The sequence below is a fragment of the Pinus tabuliformis genome, chromosome Q (genome assembly GCF_031772625.1).
Source record: "Pinus tabuliformis cultivar Carrire ecotype Pingquan chromosome Q, CPIR1, whole genome shotgun sequence".
NCBI lineage: Eukaryota > Viridiplantae > Streptophyta > Pinopsida > Pinales > Pinaceae > Pinus > Pinus tabuliformis.
Genome location: NC_142296.1, coordinates 426879615 through 426902660, shown reverse-complemented (window position 1 = coordinate 426902660; position 23046 = coordinate 426879615). Strand labels below are relative to the sequence as shown.

Here is a 23046-nt window from a genome sequence, read left to right as displayed (position 1 = left end):
CAGATAGAAATTGAACTTGATGTGTACACTGAAACAAGCAATTATGTATATGTATAAGCAATTATGTATATGTATATTGAATAGAATATGAGATAATATATTTTTGTATTAATTTCTAATATGTAAAAGAGTCTAAAAATATTAACTTGAAGTTGCATTTGAAATAAATATTAAAATAATGTAATATAGAAATTTGTAGTCATAAATAATTCGATGCACGAGAGCATGAAATAAAAATAGAAATTGATATTGAAAAATCAATAGTCATATAAATTAAAATTGATATATACGTTGACATTAATTGAAAAAAAAAAAAAAAAATTGACATTGAATATAAATTGATATATAATTTGTATGTCTATCTCCATTTATGGCAATGACCATACAAATTTGTATGACAATGTCTTAAACATTGACATGTACACTAAAATCGATGATTTCAAGAGAAAAGAAATTGAATGAGATGTTGAGATGTTGACTAAAGTCAATGTATTAGAAATTAACATTGTACATTAAAATCAGTGCATCTAAAAATAACATGCATCAAAATCAACATGTTAGATATCGAAATAAAAATAGAAGTTCACATTAGAAATTGAAATATAATTGAGATGTATACTAAAATCAATATGTTAAAAATTTACATGGATATTAAAACCAATGCATTTAAAGTTGACATCAGCATGTTAGAAATTGAAATGAAAATAAAAGCTCACATTGAAATAGATATTGAAATTGAGCTTGATGTGTACATTGAAACAAGCAATTATATAAATGTATATTAGACGACATGTTTATGTATCAATTTCTAATATGTAAAAGAGTTCATAAATATTAAGGTGAAGTTGCATTTGAAATAAACAATAAAATTATTGCATATATAAATGGTTACTCAAGTGATTTGATGCACTAGGACTTGAAATAAAACTAGATTGAAAAATCATTAGTCATAAAAATTAAAATTGAAATAGACGTAGACGTAGACATTTAATTAAAAGAAAATTAAAATTGACATTGAATATAAATTGATATGTACAAAATTAAATTGAAGATGAAATAAAAAATGGAATTTGAATTAAAATCGAAATAGAAAGAAACTGGATTATAAATTGATATTGACATTGAAGAAAAATTGAAATTGACTTTTTTTTACTAAAATGAATTATGTGAAGAAAGAGTTAATAAGTAGTAAAAAAACACATCAAAAGTGTTCATTAAAAATAGGTTGATATGGTGATCTCATACCTCAAAACCGTTGAAAAAATCCCATAGTTGACATGTAAAAATTTTCCACTTATTAGCTCAATCAATTAAATAACTTATGATATCTATGTACTGAGTATTTTTTATGTCTAGATGTTTTTATTTCAATTTCTAACGTGTAAAAATAGATAGAAACAAAATAAAAAATAAATATAAAAATTGAATAGAATATAAATATAAATTTACATGTTCATGTAGGAAATGTCTTAGAAATGGACATGTACACTAAAATCAATGTGTGAGAATTTCAATAGAATAGAGATAAAATGAGAAATTTGGATATCGCCTAAAATCAATGCATCTAAAAAATGACGTGCATCGAAATCAACATGTTACATATCAAAATAGAAATAGAAATTAACATTAGAAATTGAAATAGAATTGAGATATACATTAAAATCAATATGTTAAAAATTTACATGGATATTAAAACCAATGCATCTAAAGTTGACATCAACATGTTAGAAATTGAAATGAAAATAGAATCTCACATTGAAATAGAGATAGAAATTGATCTTGATGTGTACATTGAATCAAACAATTATGTATATGTATATTGAATAGAATATCTTGCAACATGTTTTTGTATCAATTTCTAATATGTAAAAGAGTCCGAAAATGTTAAGATGAAGTTGCATTTGAAATAAACAATAAAATCATAGCATATAAAATTGCTAATAAAAAATAATTCGTTAAAAATTTACATGGATATTAAAACCAATGCATCTAAAGTTGACATCAATATGTTAGAAATTGAAATAAAAATAAAATCTCACATTGAAATAGAGATAGAAATTGATCTTGAATGTACATTGAATCAAACAATTATGTATATGTATATTGAATAGAATATAAACGACATGTTTTTGTATCAATTTCTAATATGTAAAAGAGTCCGGAAATATTAAGATGAAGTTGCATTTGAAATAAACGATAAAATCATGGCATATATAAATTGCTAGTCACAAATAATTCGATGCACGAGGACCTGAAATAAAAAGAGAAATTGACATTGAAATATCAATAGTAATAGAAATAAACGTTGACATTTAATTAAAAATTAAAATTAAAATTAAAATTGGCATTGAATATAAACTAATATGTACAAAATAAAAAATAAAAAATAAAAAATGAAATAGACAGTGGAATTTTAATTAAAATCGAAATAGAACGAAACTGAATACGAATTGAGGTTGACATTGCAAAGAAATTGAAATTGATTTTTTTTTACAGAAATGAGTTATGTGACGAGAGAGTTAACAAGTAATCAAACAACACACATGTCAAAAATGTTTATTGAAACTAGGTCATTATGGTGATCTCATACCTCAAAACTGTTTAACAATCCCACAGTTAACATGTAGAGTTTTTTCACTTATTAACTCAATCAATTCAAAAAACTTATTTGCATCTATGTAGTGAGCCATCTTTATGTCTAGATGTCTCTATTTAAATTTCTAATGTGTAAATGGAGATAGAAATAAAATAAAAAATAAAAATAAAAATTGAAATTGAAATTGAATAGAATATAAATATTAATTGACATGTACATGGAGGCAATGTCTTACAAATTCACATGTAAACTAAAATCAAAGCGTCAAAATTTGAATAGCACTAAATATAATGAGAAATTTGGATGTCCACTAAAGTCAGTGTATTAAAAATTAGCATTGTACATTAAAATCAACCCACCTAAAATTGACATGTACATCGAAATCAAATGGTAGACATTGAAATAGAAATAAAAGCTCACATTACAAAATTGAATAGAAATGAAATAAAATTGAGATGTACACTAAAATCAACGTGTTGAAAATATACATGTCTATTAAAACCAATGCATTTAAAATTGACATCAAAATGTTAGAAATTGAAATGAAAATTGAAGCTCACATTGAAATAGAAATAGAAATTTAGCTTGACATCTACGCTGAAACAAACAATTATGTGGATGTATATTGAATAGAATATTATGTGACATGTTTCTACATCAATTTCTAATATGTAAAAGAGTCCGGAAATATTAAGGTGAAGTTACATCTAAAATGAACATTAAAATCAAAGCATATAGAAATTGATAGTCACACACAATTTGATACACCAAAATTTGAAATAAAAACAGAAATTGACATTGAAAAATCAATAGTCGTAGAAATTAGAATGGAAATTAATGTTGACATTTAAACAAAAAATAAAATTGGAATTGAATATAAATTTATATGTGCAAAATTAAATTGAAAATGAAATAGAAAGTGGATTTTGAATTGAAATGGAAATAGAAAGGAAGAGGTTGACGGGAAATTGAAATTGAATTTTTAATTGAAACGAGTTTGTTAAGAGAGAGTTAACAAGTGCTCAATGAGTTTTCACTGAAGCTAGGTCGTTATGGTGATCTTGTACCTCGGAACCGTTGAACAAATTCCATCGTTACAAAAATTCACATATACACTAAAATTAATATGTTAAAAATTGAAGTAGAAATATAAATTGACATAAAATTTATTAAAAATTGGAACAAAATACTTAATTTCAAATAGAAATTGAAATTGACATTAAATACAAATATAAATTTACATTTACATTGAAATAAAAATTGGCATGTCCACAAAATGAATAAGTAAGAAATTGACATGTATGCTGAAATCAATGCACTGAAAATTGAATAGAATTTTAAAATAATTATAAATTTAGGTGTACACTAAAATCAATGCACTAGAAGCTTTGTTTGCTGGTCCCTTCTCGTTGAAGTTCACAACCTACATAGGAGCGATCCCGCGAGCCGCGCTGCAACCCTTCTGAGCGTCCCTGCAAGCGCCCTCCCTGATGGAGCTCGGAGGCGGCCCTGCAGCCCCTCCCCCCTTCCCTCCAGAGATCGAAGCCTTCAAGGCTCTGGTAAAAGCATCAGGAAAACGTCAGGCCTCAGGCCCGCAGCAGAAATTTGTCAAAAAACTGGACAGTATTCCCAAGGTGGCCCTTCCAGAGGCGGAAATCTGCAGATCTGCTCTGAATCTAGCAGAAAAAGGTCTGATCGGCCAGTTCACGGGTTTGTGGCCATCCCCTAGAGCTGTTGAAGAATGGGTCAAAAGGAACTGGCTACCTCTGGTAAATGAAGGAATCAAGATCTATTTTGTAGGCAAAGGATTCTTTGTTTTCCTGTTTGAAAGTTCAGAGGACAGAGGCCTGATTTTCAGAAATGGGCCATACTTCATGGGGCCCCAAGGACTATACCTGAACAAATGGTCTACAGATTTTGACCCAGCGCAAGATGTGCCCAAGGCGGTTCCTGTTTGGGTGCGCCTCCCGCATCTTCCCCTGCATTGCTGGAATCAAAGCTCACTCCAGTCCATCGGAAATGCTCTTGGAAAATACATTGACCAAGCCCCAAGCAAGGACCAGTATTCCTGTGCCCGGATCTGCGTGGAGGTCGATTTGGAAACAGGATTACCCGAAGCGATTCAGCTATCGGTGGCAAACTGGACACACATACAAGAGCTTGATTATGAACAGTTGCCCTTCAAGTGTCGTTTCTGTCACGAGTATGGGCATTTTGCTAGATACTGCAAAAAAAGAAGCGACGAGACAACAGAGAAGGAAAAAGAAGAACAATGGAAACAGGCAAAGAAGACAACATTCAACAGGCAGAGCAACAAAAACAAGGCTAAAGGGACAAAGAACACAGTAGAAAAGGGAAGCACAAGCAACCAAAACGCTGGAAGCAGTGAAGCAAAAGGCAAAGAGGGGGATAAAAACCCCTTTGAAATCCTCACGCCTCCTTCGGATCCTCCAGAAGCAGGGGAAGAAGAACCACCACAGTAGGAGAATATTGAAACTCTAGAACCAGGTAACACCCCAATCTCCTTCCCAAGCAACATTTCATCTCCATCATACGCAGATATAATAAAAAAAAAGAAGAAAACAATGGAGAATATGGGATCATCGGATGATGAAACACTAGAAAGATCAACAAAAAGGGCAGGACGAAGATCAAACAAGGAAACTAGAGAAGAGGAGTCAGAAAGACAAAAAACCCTCGGCAGTCAAGCTACCATCGAAATGACACTAGGGAGGAATATCAGGCCTAGGGCCTCCAAAGGAGGAGGGCCAACCCCTTCAAGTGGTAAATGATGCAGTTGATCTCTTGGAACTGTAGGGGTCTGGGTAATCCCAACAAGGCAGAGGCTATCAAAGACTTATTGAAGATGGAGACCGCGGACATCCTTATGCTCCAAGAGACCAAAGTAGAAGGGGAAACCCTTCTAAACACCAGTACTAAGAAATGGAAATTTGATTCAAGAAAGGCTGTTAGTGCAAGGGGCACAGCTGGAGGATTAGGCACTTTATGGACAAAAGACTTCTCACTAGAACGATTCCTAGAGACTCAACATTGGATTTTTACAGAGCTGCGTCACACCATAAGTAATCTTACCCTCGCTTTGTTTAACCTGTATGTTCCTGTGCATTATGAAGAAAAGAGAGAGTGCTGGAGGTCACTTATAGAATATATAGCGCAAATCAGTCCCACAAATTTAGTCATAGGTGGAGATCTGAATATAACTCTAGATCCCAAAGAAAAAAAAGGAGGGATACTGTCTAGAGATCCTTTCATCAATACAGTGGGCAATTTGATTCTGCAGTGGGATCTGGTAGACTTCAAACCAGTGAAAGGCAAATATACCTGGTCAAACAATCGAACCGGTGAAAATCATATCTCAGCCAGATTGGATAGGTTTCTTATAAGCAGCTCTTTAATGATGGACAACAGAATAGTTTTTACCAAGATTCTTCCAAAGCTAACATCGGATCATAAACCTATCCTCTTATGTCTAAAAGAGGAAGAGGATTTAGGCCCCCTTCCATTTCGTTTCAACCCTCTTTGGGCAGGCAAAGATGGGTTTTTAGAAACAGTTCAAGCAGCATGGAGGATAGAAGTTCTCGGTTCCCCTAGTTATGTGTGGGAGCAAAAAATGAAAAATACCAAAAAAGAACTTAAAGATTGGATAAAGAAATCCATGCAATCTCCCAATAGGCAGAGGAAGGAGGCAGTAATTCATTTGGAAGGAATACAACTGGAAATGGAGGAGAAAGAACCCTCTTCCACAGATTTAGCCAATGAAAAAACTGCTCAAAGGATGGTATACTGTTCTTTCAGAAATGAAGAGGAATATTGGCGTTTAAAATCTCGAAGTCTGTGGCTCAAATCCGGGGACAGAAATACCTCTTATTTTCATAGACAGTGCAGGGCCCGACTCTCACGCAATCACATAACAGAAATTACCAGCTCTAGTGGACAGATATATAAAGGTTTCACTCAAATCAAAGAAGCAGCTGTAAATCATTTCCAAAACCTTCTTAGAGCAGAAAGAAATGGGAATGAGGAGGATGAAGCAGAGTTCCTCACAACCATCCCAAATCTAGTCAGTGAGGAAGATAATGTCTCTCTGATGAGCCCAGTAAGGGAAGAAGAAATAACCAGTATTGTATGGTCCATGGAACCAGATAAAGCCCCAGGCCCCGACGGTTTCACAATACACTTTTACAGAATTTGTTGGGAGATTATCAAAATTGATCTCTTCAGAATGATAAGAGGAGTCATGAGGAAAGCAAAAATGGGAGGTGGAATAAAATCCACATTTCTAGCTTTAATCCCTAAGGAAACAAATCCAAAATCCTTCGACAGATACAGGCTGATTTCTCTGTGTAATTCATCATACAAGATCGTGGCCAAACTGCTGGCAAACAGAATCAAGCCACTTCTTCAAAAACTCATCTCTCCAGCTCAAGGAGGATTTGTTAAAGGCAGACAAATCTTAGATAATGTCATTCAAATCCAAGAGGCTCTTCATTCCAGCCACACACGGAAAGAACAAGGTATGATTATCAAACTAGATATGAGTAATGCTTTTGATCGTGTTAATCGTTCTTTCTTGCTCAGGGTTCTTGCAGCCTTTGGGTTCAGACAGGAATTCATAAACCTTATCAAAGCCTGCATCGAAAATATCTGGATCGCTCCAATGGTCAATGGGAGACCAACAGAGTTTTTTTCAGCCACCAGGGGACTGAGGCAAGGCTGCCCATTGTCTCCCTTCCTCTATATTTTGATGGCGGACTCACTAAGCAGAAAGTTGACACATGAGCAACAAAGGGGCACCATTCCTGGGATTAGAATCGTGCAAGGCGTCGCCCCAGTGAATCATGCGCTCTTTGCCGATGATTCACTCCTGCTCGGGGGCGCATCCATGAGAATCGCTAATTCCTTCAAGACAATCCTCCAAAAGTATTGTAGTGTTACGAGAGCTCTAATTAGTGAGCGGAAAAGCGCAGTTTACGGATGGAATACCGATCAACAAACAATTGAAAGGATAGCCAGTGGACTCGGGTTCAAAGGTTATGCAGAGTGGGATAAAATAAAGTATCTCGGTCTTCCGCTGACGATGGGGTCCAATCGTAATAATATGTGGGAGGAGGTGATCTCCAAGTTCAATAAGAAGATAGCAGCATGGGGCGGAGTCTGGCTAACCACAGGAGGCAAGCTCACTCTCATCCGCTCTGTACTTTCAGCTCTGCCTACTTTCCAAGCCTCCTTGCTGTTGGCTCCAAGGCAAATCGCAGATCAGATCTCCAGTTTAATGCGGAACTTTTTGTGGAATGGTGGAAAGGGGAACAGTAGCCGTTTCCATTTAGTTAATTGGGAAATGGTGAAGCGACCAATTGCTGAGGGAGGACTTCAAATTAGAGACCCCCAACAAGCAAATCTAGCCCTGGGTTGTAAACTTCTGTGGCAGCTAATAACTGAGCCCAGACACCCAATCAGCCAGCTCTTAAATCTCAAATATCTCAGAAATCGGTCGATTATCTCCTTCAATCCAGCGTCTTCTCCTAAAGGAACACAGGCTTGGAGGCTTTGTTGTAAAGGGATAGATTTTTTTAGAACACATTTGTACAAAATTCCAGGGAATGGCAAAAAAACATTGTTGTGGAGAGACCGAATCATGGGCCATCCACCACTCTCGGACATGAATGAAATCGCAGATATAAGAGTTTGGTTGGGATCAAAAGGAGTCAGGAAAATTGAGGACATTGCAGAGTGGGATAATGAAGGCAATTGGCAGTGCTGGACTTTGCCCAACACACCAGCGCACTTAAAAAATCAGTTAAATTATTTCATAGAAGAAATCACAGACTTTACTCCAGTGCATAAGGACGAGGAAGACTCATGGGGTTGGGGACCAACAGGGGTATACACAGCCAAACAAGGGTACATACAGATGCAAAGCAAAAAGGACTCTTCGCATCCGGAAGCAGTGTGGAAGCAGATCTGGGAAAGCTTCAGCATTCCGAAGATCAATTTCTTCTTCTGGACTTTGTTTCATGACAAAATCCTAACTGGAGACAATCTATGTAGAAGGAATATAGCTGGTCCACATCGCTGCGTGTTTTGTAAAAAAGCCTTGGAGACCTCAGCGCATATTTTTATTGAATGTGAGTACGCACAGAAGGCCTGGACTAGCTTCTTGGCTGGACTGAATGTAAGACCCCCAGAGCAATGTTCGATATCAGACATGTTTTTATCTTGGAAAGATAGGTATCCCTACAGCATCGCAGCCAAATCCCTTTGGTACAAGGTGTGGATAGCAGCTCCAAAATATGTGTGCTGGAAGTTGTGGCTCTCCCGGAACGAAACTGTTTTTAATCAAAAAGAAACGCCAGCTGGAAATGTCGCAGAAAAGGCCAAGAAACTTCTTATAGAAACTCTAAGACAATCCAATGTCAGAGAAAATTCCCTAAGAGATGAAGAGAGAGCATGGTTGGGTGACTTCACTTCTACAGCGAGTCTTTCATCAATCATTCGACCAAAGCATAAGGAAAACTGGCAGATTCGAGACAATTTGGAAAGCTTTCAGAAGTGGTGGAAATCTCAAGGAAAATGCACAATCTTTTTTGACGGAGCCTCGAAAGGTAATCCAGGCAGGTCAGGAGCAGGGGGGGTCATTTATCTCCCGAATGGAAGAAAAGAGGAATTCAGCTGGGGACTCGGAATCAAAACCAACAACCAGGCTGAAGCTCTTAGTCTTCTAAAAGCTGGCCAGCTGGCCAGAAAAGAAAACCCAAGGGAAATCTTAGTGTTTGGAGACTCAGAATTGCTGATAAAAGCTCTTCTAAAAATGAAAGGGCTTAAGGATCCAGTTCTGAACAAACAGATTATAAGAGTGAACAGACTCTTGAAGGACTTCTCTTCAGTTCAAATTTTTCATATCCTCAGAGAATTAAACTCAGAAGCAGACAGTCTGGCAAATATTGGATGCAATCTAGAAAAGAACATGATAAGTATAAATGCAGGAGAACCGAGCATGGCAGCCATCCCTTAAAAGGGCAAGTCGATCTAGTAAAAGCAGAAATCATTCTGTTAGAAACAGAAAATGTAAAACTTGATATGGCTTAGGCCACTCTTAAATAAAATATCCGTTTCGGTTAAAAAAAAAAAAATCAATGCGCTAAAAATTTACATTTACACCAAATCAAGATTTTAGAAATTGAAATAAAAATAAAATCTCACATTGAAATAGAAATTGACATGTGCACTGAATTCAAAAATTGTGTAAATGTATATCGAATATATATGGAAATTGGCATATACACTGATATAGAAATGGAAATAGAAATTGAATAAAGAATTGTCATTGAAATGGAAATTGAAGTTGGCATTAAATAAAAATAGAATATATATATATATATATATATATATATATATATACAAAATCAATGTGTTGGAAATTTACATCTACACTAAAATCAATACGTTATAAATTGATATGTACATAAAATCAAAATGTTAATTGAAATTGAAACTCACATGTACATTGAAATCAATTAAAACAAGTTATGTTAAGAGAGAGTTAACAAGTGCTCAATGAGCACACATGTCAAAAGTTTTCATTGAAGCTAGGTCGTTATGGTGATCTCGTACCTTGGAACCATTGACATGCAGAAACAGAAATTCACATATACAATAAAATTAATATGTTAAAAATTGAAGTAGAAATATAAATTGACATAAAATTTATTAAAAATATAACAAAGTACTCAATTTAAAATAGAAATTGAAATTGACATGATAAATAGAAATAGAAATTTACTTTTACATTGAAATAAAAATTGGCATATCCACAAAATCAATAAGTAAGAAATTGACATGTATGTTGAAATCAATGCACTGAAAATTGAATAGAATTTTAAAAGAATTAGAAATTTAGGTGTCCACTAAAATCAATGGGCCAAAAATTTACATGTACACCGAAATCAAGATTTTAGAAATTGAAATAAAAATAAAATCTCACATTGAAATAGAAAATGACATGTGCACTAAATTCAACAATTGTGTATATGTATATCGAATATATATGGAAATTGGCATATACACTAATACTAAAGTAGATATAGAAATGGAAATAGAAATTGAATAAAGAATTGTGGTTGAAATGGAAATTGAAGTTGGCATTAAATAAAAATAGAATCTATATATATATATATATATATATATATATATAAGAAACAAAATTGGCATGTAGACAAAATAAGTTGGAAATTTACATCTACACTAAAATCAATGCGTTATAAATTGACATGTACATAAAATCAAAATGTTAATTGAAATTGAAACTCACATGTAAATTGAAATCAATTATATAAAGAGTGAGTTAACAAGTAGAGAAAAAGAACAAATGTGGCAAGTGTTCATTGAAAACTAAGAGGGTAAACTAATATATGACTCCTCTAACCATTGGACAATTCTCAACAAACATGTTTAGTTTTAATACTATTTAACTTCTTTTTGTAAATAGGATGACCATAAGGAGTATTTTGCACACTAAATTTCTAAACTGTAAAAGAAGATAGAAATATAATTGGAAGATTGAAATCAACGCATATAGAAGTCGATAGCTACATTTAGATCAATGCTTTAGGAATCAAAATGAAAGTATAGGAATCAAAATGAAAGTAGAAATTTACATTGAATAGAAAAGGTTAGCATTAAATAGAAATTGACATTCAAATATAAATAGAAATAGAAATAGAAATAGAAATAAAATTGGCATGTGCACAAAATCAATTTTTTTGACATGTACACTAAAATTAATACATTGGAAAATTGAATAGAATTAAAAATTTAGATGTGCACTAAAATCAATGCATTAAAAATTTTCATGTACAACAAAATCAAGGCGTTAGAAATTAAAATAACAATATAAGATCGCATTGACATAGAAATAAAAATTGAAATTGACATGTACATTGAATTCAAGAATTCTGTATATATGTAAGTTGAATAGAAATTGAGATATACACTAAAATTGATATGTTAGAAATTGAAATTAACATAAAAATGGAAATAGAAATAGAATGAAGAACTAAATTTCAAATTGACATTAAATAAAAGTAGAAAGACAAGTTTACATTTACACTGAAATAAAAATTGACCTCTACACAAAATGGAAATTGAATGGAGTATAAAACATTTAGAAATTTACATGTTGAAATACCCTGAAATCAAGATTTTAGAAATTGAAATAAAAATAAAACTCACATTGAAATAGAAATGCACATGTGCACTAAATTCAACAATTGTGTGTGTGTTGAATAGATATGAAAATTGGCAAATACATTAAAATTAATATGTTAAAAATTGAAGTAGAAATAGAAATTGACAAAAAAAACAAAAATAGAAATAGAATAAATAATTGAAAATCAAATGGGAATTGAAGTTGACATTAAACAAAAATAGAATATATATTTACATTTACACTTAAATAACAATAGACATGTATACAAAATGTGTGATAAATTGACATGTACAATGAAATCAATGCATTGGAAATTGAATAGAATTGTAATAAAATTACAAATTTGTAACTACACTTAAATCAACGCATTAAAATTGACATGTACACAAAATCAAAATGTTAGAAATTGGATTCGAAACTCACATGCACATCAAAATCAATTATATAAAGAGTGATTTAAAAGTAGAAAAAGATAACGAATGTAAGAAGTGTTCTAACCATTGGGCAATTCCTAGCCATCATGATAAGTTTTCATATTTTTTAACTCGTTTTATTAAATAAGTTATGGTCATCCCGCTTACATGTTTCTATATTGATTTCTAAAATGTAAAATAAGATATAAATATAAGTTGAATTTGAAATAGAAATAAAAATAGACTTGAAATCAACACATATAGAAATTGGCAGCTGCGCATAGATCAATGCGCTAGGAATCGAAATGAAATTAGAAACTTACGGTGAATAGAAAACGACGACATTAATTAGAAATTGACATTGAAATATAAATATAAATATAAATTAAAATGGATAGGTACACTAAATCAACAATGGTGTATAATGATTATTAAATAGAAATAGAAATTGACATGCACACTAGAATAAAAAGTTATGTATAATGCACATTAAATACAAATACAAATTGATATGTATATTAAAATTAATGTATTAAAAATTGAAATTAGAATTGGAATTTTAAATGAATTTAAATATAAAAGAGGAACTCAAATTGAAATTGAAATGACATTGAATAGAAATTGAAATTGACTTTGAAAAATATAAATATTGAAATTGACATTTACACTAAAATCAGTGATATAAGAAGTGACTTAACAAATCGACGAAGAGCACATATATCAATTGTGGTCCTTCAAACTAGATCGTTATGGATGTATGAAACATTTAAACCGTTGCACCATCAATTATAAAGAAAATGGAGAAATATAGAATGGAGACAAAGGAAAGAGATAAAATAAAATATAAAAAAGAACAAGTACGGACTCTTCCATACTAAGATATGTGTTGTTTTGCAACCTAATTTATTTTGAGACATGGTTGCAAGGATTATTACACTAAAATCAATTATATAATAAGTGACTTAACAAATCGACAAAGAGCACATATATCAATTATGCTCTTTCAATCTAGATCGTTATTAGTCCCTGCCCTCTAGACATGGACTATAGTAATCGAAAATGAGCACTTTAGCATTATTAGTGCTGCTTTTACTCCTCGCTTATCAACTATAAACCAAGTTTTGTAGACACATATTGATAAATCATGTTATTTGGCCTCTTCCTGAGGACCGAAGCTAATCCGAAGCTAAAGCATATGTTATAATTTTGTGTTTGCTTGATATTTTGAAACTGGTAAAAATACTACCTAATCTAATGTTGGCATTAGTCGACGACACTAAATGTTAGCTCCGCTATTTTGGATTTCCATGGACTGCATGGTATAATAGAGGAAGCATCAGCCCTGCTTGTACGCCAGGGTACGCCTGCCACCACTACTTATCACTGCTTGTACGCCTGCCACTCCTGCCTGCCACAACTTCCAGGTGCCATCTCTTATGTTTGCATGTAACCAGGTGTAATCTTATTCCAAATCTTATTGCAGGACTGGCAGCACTGGAAACTCGCCATACAGGGGAATGATTCATGAAGAAAGGAAAATGAATCGTGAAGAAAAAAATACAAAAGTAAAAATACAGAAGTTACCTCCTGCTTCTACCCATCGCCAACGCTCTGTGATTGACCATGCTCAACTGCTGAATGCAACCCTGCTCAACTGCTGAATGCTTTTACAGTATTGTTGTATTATCCAACCTGCAGCCTTGGAATATTCCAGGGTTCATCTAATTGTGTCATTGACTAGTACAGGGTTGGCTCTGAAGGAGAAGGAAGGTAGTACAGGGTTGGCTCTGAAGGAGAAGGAAGGAATAAGCCTTTACCCGGGAGCCTTTCACCTTCTGCCTTCAACTTGGAACCACTTCTACGGACAAGAACCCGCATCTGCTTCGCATTTGGCCAATCTGAAATTGGCGATCTTTGCTCGAAAATTCTTGTCCAGAAAAATATTGCGGCTATTAAGGTCCTTGTGAACGCAAGTGGGAGTTGATGCAAATACTCCAACCCCTCTGCGATGTCCAAAGCGATCTACAGCCTCTGGTTCCATGACAAGTTCGAACCCCCTGCATGTGACCATGCGCTATGGATATAGTCGCTAAGGGACCCATTTTCGGCGTACTCGAAGACAAGGTACAAGTCCTGGTCCGACGATTCTTCAACACAGATGTTGAGCAGAGTGACGAGACTCGTGTGGTGGAATCTGTGAAGGGCGTTGATATCCTTTGATACTTGCCCTCTCATTTGTTTGATCGCCACTCTGTTTCTGCAAAGAACTGCATGGAAGACGGAATTCTTGATTCTGTGTGCCCCGCTGAAATTGTCGGTGGCCTCCTAAAGTTCTTTGAAGGAAAAGCCTATCAATCTGTCCAATGCCAACAATTCCGACATGTTCGAAAGAAGGCTCGATTCGATCTCAAAACCCTCCGCATCGCCTGCGTCTGGCTTTATTGTCTCTGGTTTGCTTCGCCTTTTTCTTGAAAAGCAAATGGCTCCCAGAAGCCCTAGTCCAAGAAGTAGCGCTCCTCCTACAGATGCAATAATTGGTACATAAATATGGCTGCAGTTCTTGTGGGAGGAAGGTGCAGGGAAGGTGCGAGGTTATAAACGAAGGCAGGTGCCTTCGCTATAGCAGGAGGAGGGGGCGGAGAGAATGGGGTAGAAGGGGGAATCACAACGCTGTGGTCGAGGGGAATTAGCAGAGTTGTGTAGTAATGGCTGCGGGGGACATTGGGCTGATAGTTTATATTGTCAATGAAAAAGATGGAGGCAGTGGTGGTGGCACTGGCAATGGCAATGGTAACAACAATAGCAACAACAACAACAACCCATCTGGGCTCAGACACCGACGAAGTCTGTGCAGGAGAAGAAATTGGAAGTGAGGCATGCATTCGAGATAAGACAGGCAACACTTGATCTCCATACCTCCGACACCTGGGAAGCATGCTCTTGGCGTGGCAACGTCTCTTTTTAATTTAATTTAATTCACTTTATTATTTTTATTTTTTAACATTCTCATATCTAATGGCTTGGTTCAATCTTCATGGGGCTTGCTTATGGCTTCTTCTTCGGGCATGGCCTTGCTTCTGGTGGTCTTCATGCTCAGTGGGGTATGGACTTTGAACGGCCATGATTGAAAACTGGTGAGCTGTTGAATTCTGCTTTCTGTCACAAATGTAACAGCAACGGTATGGCTTAACTAGAGGGAATGAACCATTTCAGGTTTCACAATTTGTAGCATCTAATAATGCACAAATTCACATATTTGCACCGTCAAGGTCTGTGCAAACAAATGTTCCAATGCAGGTGGCATTGGAAACTTTGGAGGACATGTATTTGGCTTGCTGCAGGGGAGCAATTTCAGAGTGTCTCAGGCTGCAAGCTCACAAGATATCCAAGGCACCATAGATTTGATGCGCAGGTCCTCAGAAACACAAAACGATTCTCATGATCAACATGGTATGGTGCACCAGGGAAGTAGACAGTTTACTGACGCGTATTTGTTGAGGTCTTTTGAATCATCTATTTACGACACTCATCAACTGCTATAGCTCTGATCTGTTTGGTCATACGGCAATATTTTCTTTGCCATCGGACTTGAAGCTAATTGTTAAAACTTCATTATGACAATTATCTATATTCTCTAGTTGCAAACAATTACTTTCAAGTTGCAGTTACTCTTGCTTAATTTGCTTGTTACCATGTGTGGTCCTGGTTGTTGTCTTTATCTAGAGTACAATATCATATTCGAATGGGTTTTGCTAATTTAGGTCAATATGGGTAACATCATCTATGCACATGGCATCAATTTGATGATTACATTGATAGGCTGAACTCAGGGAATGGGTTTATAAGTTGTCCCTCTATTTCTGTTGAATTTTTGAGCACTATTTTGTTTATGGATTTGATTCGACCTCATCATTTCATGGAGAGACAATGATACCAGGTAATTGACAGTAATTTGGAGTTGTGTAGGATCTTTTCCATTTTGTACGCAATTTCCAACCCAGCAATCGCCAAATCTCCTATTATTACAATATTTGGGTGCCTATTGCAGTAGTTATTGGTTATCAGTTTGGAGATTTATCCCAGCAGGCCATGATCTCTCTTCTTGATGTATGTGATGGTTTAAAATTGAGGAATATGGACTTGTGTGTATGGCATCTCATTAAATGATCAATGGCTGATCTCCCTTTAATCTTTATGTACATTCAACAATATCATATTTTGACTTGTTATACGTATATTTCATATTATAACTTGTTAATTTTCTTCTTAATCTTTATGTATATTCAACAGTATCATATTTTGTTTTGACCTGTTATATGTATATTTCATATTATAACTTGTTAATTTTCTTCTTAGATGTCCACTATGGCAAACACTATCCACCATGCAGACTCACCTGCCCGGCATTCGCAGGGCAAGTTGAAATCATTCATGGTTCATGGTGGTTCCAACCTATTTGGTGATACTTTGAGTCAGTTCCGTCTAATTTTGTAGCAATCTTATCTTCCATTGTCGGAATCTGGTGATATAAGAAATCGAAGTTCCTATTGATCCAAAAATTGCATTCTTATTAAATTTGTGACTAGAAAAAGTTGGTATTGTCTATAATATTAACTTGTATTTGAACCTTAGTATAGCATTTAGTTAAATGATCAATTACTGATGTTTCTTAATTCATTAAGAAACCTAATTTCTTTCAATATATTTGATATATTTTAGCCTCTTGCAAATTTAGATACTAAGAGGATGAAGTATCTCATTACAGTCCATTACAACCAATTTCCTGGGAAGATGTTAAGTTTCTTTTATGGGGAAACCAGAGTTTAGAAGTCTAACTGTCATCTTCATATTCAGGGGCTCTACATGGTGAAGTAATCTTTATATTCAGGGGCTTACTTTGATGAACTATTTGCATGGTGATTCCCTGTTTGAATATTTCAATCAGATTCTTAATAAATACCTACTCCAAGATAGATTGTGTTGAACCATCTTCGAGAAGGTTTCAGCGATATCACTAGTCTATGCCATTCATGGTTTCAGCCCTGCTCAGTGATGATTCTGGCCCAGCAGCACATAGATGTTTAATAAATTTGGGATAAAACCAATGGTTATTTAGCACCTAATTACTGTATGTTGAGAGGGACCCACACTCTCAGCACATAGATGTTTAATCATCTCAGCCTCCTCAGGTGATAGATATGTCTGAGAGATTGAGTGCCACCACCGAGACATCCATGTTTTTGAATGGCTTAACTAGAGGGAATGAACCATTTCAGGTTTCACAATTTGTAGCATCTAATAATGCACAAATTCACATATCTGCACCGTCAAGGTCTGTGCAAACAAATGTTCCTGACCCTCTGTACCATGAGATGTTGAGGATACTGAAGGAACAAGAGCGAATTAGAAAGCCTCATGAAGAAGAGGTACTTCCAGAATATTTCCATATAACTTCTCTATTCTAAATTTGCTAAATTTGTTGTGCAAGATTTGGTAAGTTTGCTTTCTGCTATTGCTAGATTTGTTCAGCCAATATTTATTAGTTTACCTAGATCCTGATGTTAGCTTATTGGAAGCTACCTAAGTATGTATATGAACTTGGAGCATCATTTTAAGCTCACTACATACATTTCTTTCTATTTATGACAGAATACACGAATCAGAGTTCAGTTTGAGAAGGAATTGGAAGAGCTGAAGAGATTTTATCTTTTTTTGGTGACTTGTATTATCTGCATTCTCAGTTAGCATTTGATTTCAATTTTATGTTGATTGCAAATTTGCAAACCATGTCTCAAAACTTCATCTCACATCATTCACTCCCTGGGAGGAGAGCTTGGTGAAATCCTAATCATATATTTGCCATTCCAAGCATAGTTTTCAAAACTGGCCAGTCTGAACTGGAAACCAGTCAAATCGGCCAGTTCATTAGCCCTAGCCATCAAACCAGTTGGAAACCCGGTTTTCTGAGCGGCTAGTGGATGAAAAACATGTAGGTAGTAAAGAAGCCCTACCCCCGCATTGATTCCCAACCAGCTCCTTTTCTTATAAACATTTTCCTCCCATCCATGGACTATGAAATTGAAGTCCTTGTACTTCTCCAATGGGTGCTCAAATTCCATGTCTGTGATCACAGCATCTGAGTCCATCCACCATATCCACTCAGCTTCAGGGTGAGCCACCATGGCTGCCCTAATCAAAGGAATTTTGGCCCAGAAAGTGTACATTTTCTGATTAAGGAGGATTGTGTTGTAAAACATGTCCAAGCCATGGATCCTGCAGTAATCCTGCTTGTTTTTGAAGCACCTCAGAAGCAGATGATGATGGGCCTTCAACCATTTTTGTCTCTTGAGGTAAAGTCAGAATCAACATAGAAATTATCAGAACTTTTCTCCCACTCATCCATTGACCGATACAAGGATTCCTCTTCTTTGCCATTCATTTCATGTTCATTGCTCTGATTCTGTTGAACAACAGAACTCACATTTTGATTTTCTTGAGTACCAGCAGTCACATTGGTATCATCAAACCTCTGGATCCTGAAATTCCATTGTGCTGAAGATTGTTGTGCTTCAATTGTGACAGCTCTATAAGCAATTCCATAAGAGCAAATTCTCCATAAACTCCAATAGAGTACCAGAGCAACAATGACCAGTGCCCAAAACACGAAAAAATCACAAAGTTTCCTCTTCTGCACCATATTGGCAAACATAATTTCAAACTGTGAAGCTTTCACCATGAACCCTCTATCTCTGTAATAGGGTTTTGCTTCACATCTACCACAACTCATCCACTCATCTGTTCTACTCTGTAATATAAACAAATACAACCATGGGATGAATCGAAAGCCTCATTATTCTCTCCCTTGTGTAAGTTCTCATATCAATGCCAAAGTAATCATGATGGGGACTTGTGGCCAAATTATGCAAGAATTAAAATGACAGTTAAGAGAAGAATCTTTCACCGACTTGAAACTCAGCTCTCTATATGGTAGTCGATACCTTCTGCTGCTCACCTGTAACATCCATTCACTATGTGGCCAAACGCAGCCCATCTGTGAAAGTGATTGTGATTTTTTTGAGGTATGCTATTATATTTATTAAGGAATCATGACAAAACAAAAGTTCAGGTTGTGAAATCATTTTCACAGCAAGTTATGTAATGTTTCTGGCACTTTTTTTATTCATTTCATCTGTTCTACTCTGTAATATAAACAAATACAACCATGGGATGAATAGAAAGCCTCATTATTCTCTCCCTTGTGTGAGTTCCCATATCAATGCCAAAGTAATCATGATGGGGACTTGTGGCCAAATTATGCAAGAATTAAAATGACGGTTAAGAGAAGAATCTTTGACCGACTTGAAACTCAACTCTCTATATGGTGGTCGATACCTTCTGCTATTCACCTGTGACATCCATTCACTATGTGGCCAAACGTAGTCCATCTGTAAAAGTGGTTGTACTTTTTTTTGAGGTATGCTATTATATTTATTAAGGAATCATGACAAAAAAAAAGTTCAGGTTGTGAAATCATTTTCACAGTGAGTTATGTAATGTTTCTGGCACTTTTTTATTCATTTACAAAGCGCGCTATTCGAATTAGTGCATTATTTGATATAAAGTAGTTTTGTGTTTGAAATTCATTTTATTTTAATTAGCTTCATGAGAGATTTTTAGGCCACTGACACCTACTTCTTTGCAGGTCATGACAACATTTATGCCATCCCCACCTACAGAATAACATACCTTATTAGCTTCTTGTTAAAATATTATGCTTGTTCTTCTTAGTTTTAGCTTATTTCTATTTTAGTTATTGACTTCCTCTTTGAGTTTCCGGAGACTAATATTGGTAGACAAGTGAATGGACTGTGAAAACATTCTTGTGCTGACATTCAAAAGCTAGTAAAAGAGCTCATAAATTCAGTTCACTTTTGGTTCACGAAGGTTTTTGTTCGTTTTCTTGCATGACTTTGCAGAAGTGACAAATAGGAGCACCGATAATATTTCACTATATCTTAGTGGGTTTTGCAAATATTATTACATGGTCATTTGCTTTCATCATGAATGATCCAGGGTAGATACCTTGAGAGTTCATGATCTTCAGAATATCCAGTGTATATGGTCTCACCCCACTTTAGTACTAACAACACAGCCAGTTTGTTGTCATGCCTTGTGGGCTGCCTTTGGCTTGGGTTTATTTGCTTCATCTTACTTTGTTTAAACTATAATTTTATTGTGTATGATTTCACTGACACCTACTTCTTTGTAGGTCATGACAACATTTGTGCCATCCCCACCTGCAGAATAACAGAGTTTCCAGGAGACTGATATTGGTAGACAAGTGAATGGACTGCGAAAAAAGAGCTCATAAGGTCAGTTCACTTTTGGTTCACGAAGGTCTGCCATCCTAGGGGCCATGAGAAGAATGTTGCTTCCGAAATCTCGAGGTCTATGTGGGGAATGCCGCTTCAGCAGCCACTTCTCTTACTGGCTCAATCGGGCCAGTGCAGAAAAGCATTCTACCCCACTCAATGCAGGGACTTGCTACCTCGCAGCTTCCCTTGTTAATGTGTGAAACCTTTGAACCTTTGCACCATCAATTATAAAGCAATTGGAGAAATATAGAATGGAGACAAAGGAAAGAGGTAGAATAAAATATGAAAAGGAACAAGTATGGACTCTTCCATACTAAGGGATGTGTTGTTTTGCAACCTATATTTTGAGACATGGGTAACAAGGATGATTCCCATGTTACGAATGGGAAATATCAGGGCATGTGTTCTAGAGTAAATGGCGCTATTAGATTATTGATGCCTTAAAAGAAAGGAGATCCCTTATATAACCACCCATTATTAAAATAATGACAACCTTATTAAAATATCATAGTTATAAATCTATTAAATTTGGAATCACAACAAAACCACATATTAACTAAGATGTGCATGTTTTACTAATATATTAAAAATCCATCATTAATTTAATTTTAATGACTTCTTATAAATATCATGTGTCAATTTATAGCACATTGTGCTTGCAAATTGATTGCAAACGACCACTCAAGGAAATTTAGTCACCTTGTGACGACCACTCAAGGAAATTTGGTCACCTCGTGACATTTATTGAGATTGAGAGACCTTGAGAAAATCTATTGAAAATATAATTGTTATTTAAACAAAATATCTAAGTTAAAATGAGATTTTGTTAATTATTTTATCATTATTTTGTTGATTATTTTATTAGTATATTAAGTATTTTAATTAATTTAATTAGAAATGTCTAACTCATCTAAATTTTCATTTTGCCCCTAAAATATTTAATTAAGTTATAGATTTTCTATTTAAAATGTGTTTTTGAATAGATAAATAACATTTATATTATATAAATTACAAAACTCAAACTTATTATTATAAAAAAATACAACAATTCTTGCTACCCATTGAAGTAATAAAGTAGGACAAATATTTTTAAAAAGCCTAAAGGTTCAGCTAACATAGTTTTAGCAAACCAATACCTTTAGTTTTGGAGTACTGCCCATTGTTTTTACCGTCACTATCATAAATAGACACATGTTTTTGACTATTATCGACGAAGCTACAAATTGCCTCCCCATTTCATGTCAAGTGCAATCCACATGTTTTTTATACCATCGTCATTGCACGATGATCGAAGGGCGCACCTGGCGAATGTTGGTTAAATTTTAAAAAGATCGCCCCATGCTTTAAACCTAAGAGTGAAATTCGCAAAACGAGGGAAAGGGACCTAGGACTACAAAATATATGAAAGAGGCAACAAACATAATAATCTACAATAATTATAACTACTAGTTGGCCCTAAAGGTGCAAAGATACACCGAAAGTATGGAAGTTTTGGGAAGATTTGTCTTTCATCATTGTTTTTGAAGTAGAAAATTTGTATTATGGTTATGCATATAACATCTTGAATGAATTATCACCAAAAATGTGAATTTGTGTGCAGTTGCAGCGACTATCCCAAATTTAAGGATTGGGAGTGTGGTACCCCAAAAATATGTCAGTGCACATTTTAACCATGGCTATGTAGGCCCAACAGATTATTCTGCTAATGCAATATCAACACTAGAGCAGAAGTCTAAAAGCCATGCTAATCATGTTCGGCTAAAACAACCATGTGCTTGTGAGGACGTGAATAGGTCTATTTACCATGACTTGGCTCAATGTGGTGGTTCCCATCAAATAAAATGGTCCTCCAGAGAGTGTTGTTGCCTTGTCATCATTTGAGATAATTCGTAATTGTCTTTAGTTTTCCATGTATTTAGTAGTAGAAAATTTATCCGAGCTATGCCATGAATTCGACAATATTTAAGTTGATACTTAAATGAGAAAGGATATTTAATGGTTTCCCTTTATAAATGCTATCCACACTTCCTTGCCTTTATTCTATCTAAAATGAATTTTTGCCTTAGCATTAGTGAATCATTTATTTTTTCCATAAATAGCAACAAGAGTTAAACTCCAAAGAGCCCATTATTTCATTATGTTCATGGAAAGATGCATCTAGGATTATCCTGTTCTTACGGCAGATGTTAAATTTCCTATTTTGAAGGTTCAAATAATTTATTAATGCTATATTGTCATTGTAATGGGTTATCAAAATTATTTAGACATAAAACATAAAGCTTTGTATGGATGCTTAATGTGGAAAACAACTATTGGTAAAATTGTCAATGCTTTGTATGAATGCTTAGGGTGGAAAACAATTATTGGTAAAATTGTTAGTGATTTTTTTTCACAACATTTTGCCAAAAAAACTTTGTAGTCTCTCTTGGTATTGCA

General features: G+C 34.8%; 2 protein-coding genes across 3 annotated transcripts in view; one reads left to right on the top strand and one right to left on the bottom strand.

Annotated features, from left to right (window-relative positions):
- Positions 1 to 23046, bottom strand: part of LOC149220038 (uncharacterized) — a 123520-nt gene that overhangs the window by 49522 nt on the left and 50952 nt on the right. Inside the window, exon 4 of one of the 2 annotated variants that reach the window (XM_089382717.1) lies at positions 2153 to 2251. The exons of the other annotated variant lie outside the window; for it this stretch is intronic. The gene's annotated coding sequence lies outside the window, so the exon portion shown is untranslated. Of the gene's footprint in view, positions 1 to 2152; positions 2252 to 23046 lie in introns of those variants that run through there. 2 annotated transcript variants of the gene reach the window in all.
- On the top strand, positions 4087 to 5079 carry LOC149220039 (uncharacterized). Its single transcript, XM_089386983.1, has one exon. It carries the CDS (start codon positions 4087 to 4089, stop codon positions 5077 to 5079), a length of 993 nt encoding a protein of 330 aa, XP_089243109.1.

Bases quoted from the DNA above. Each gene is read 5' to 3' on its own strand.
- LOC149220039 (XM_089386983.1), top strand. From the start codon at position 4,087: ATGGAGCTCGGAGGCGGCCCTGCAGCCCCTCCCCCCTTCCCTCCAGAG.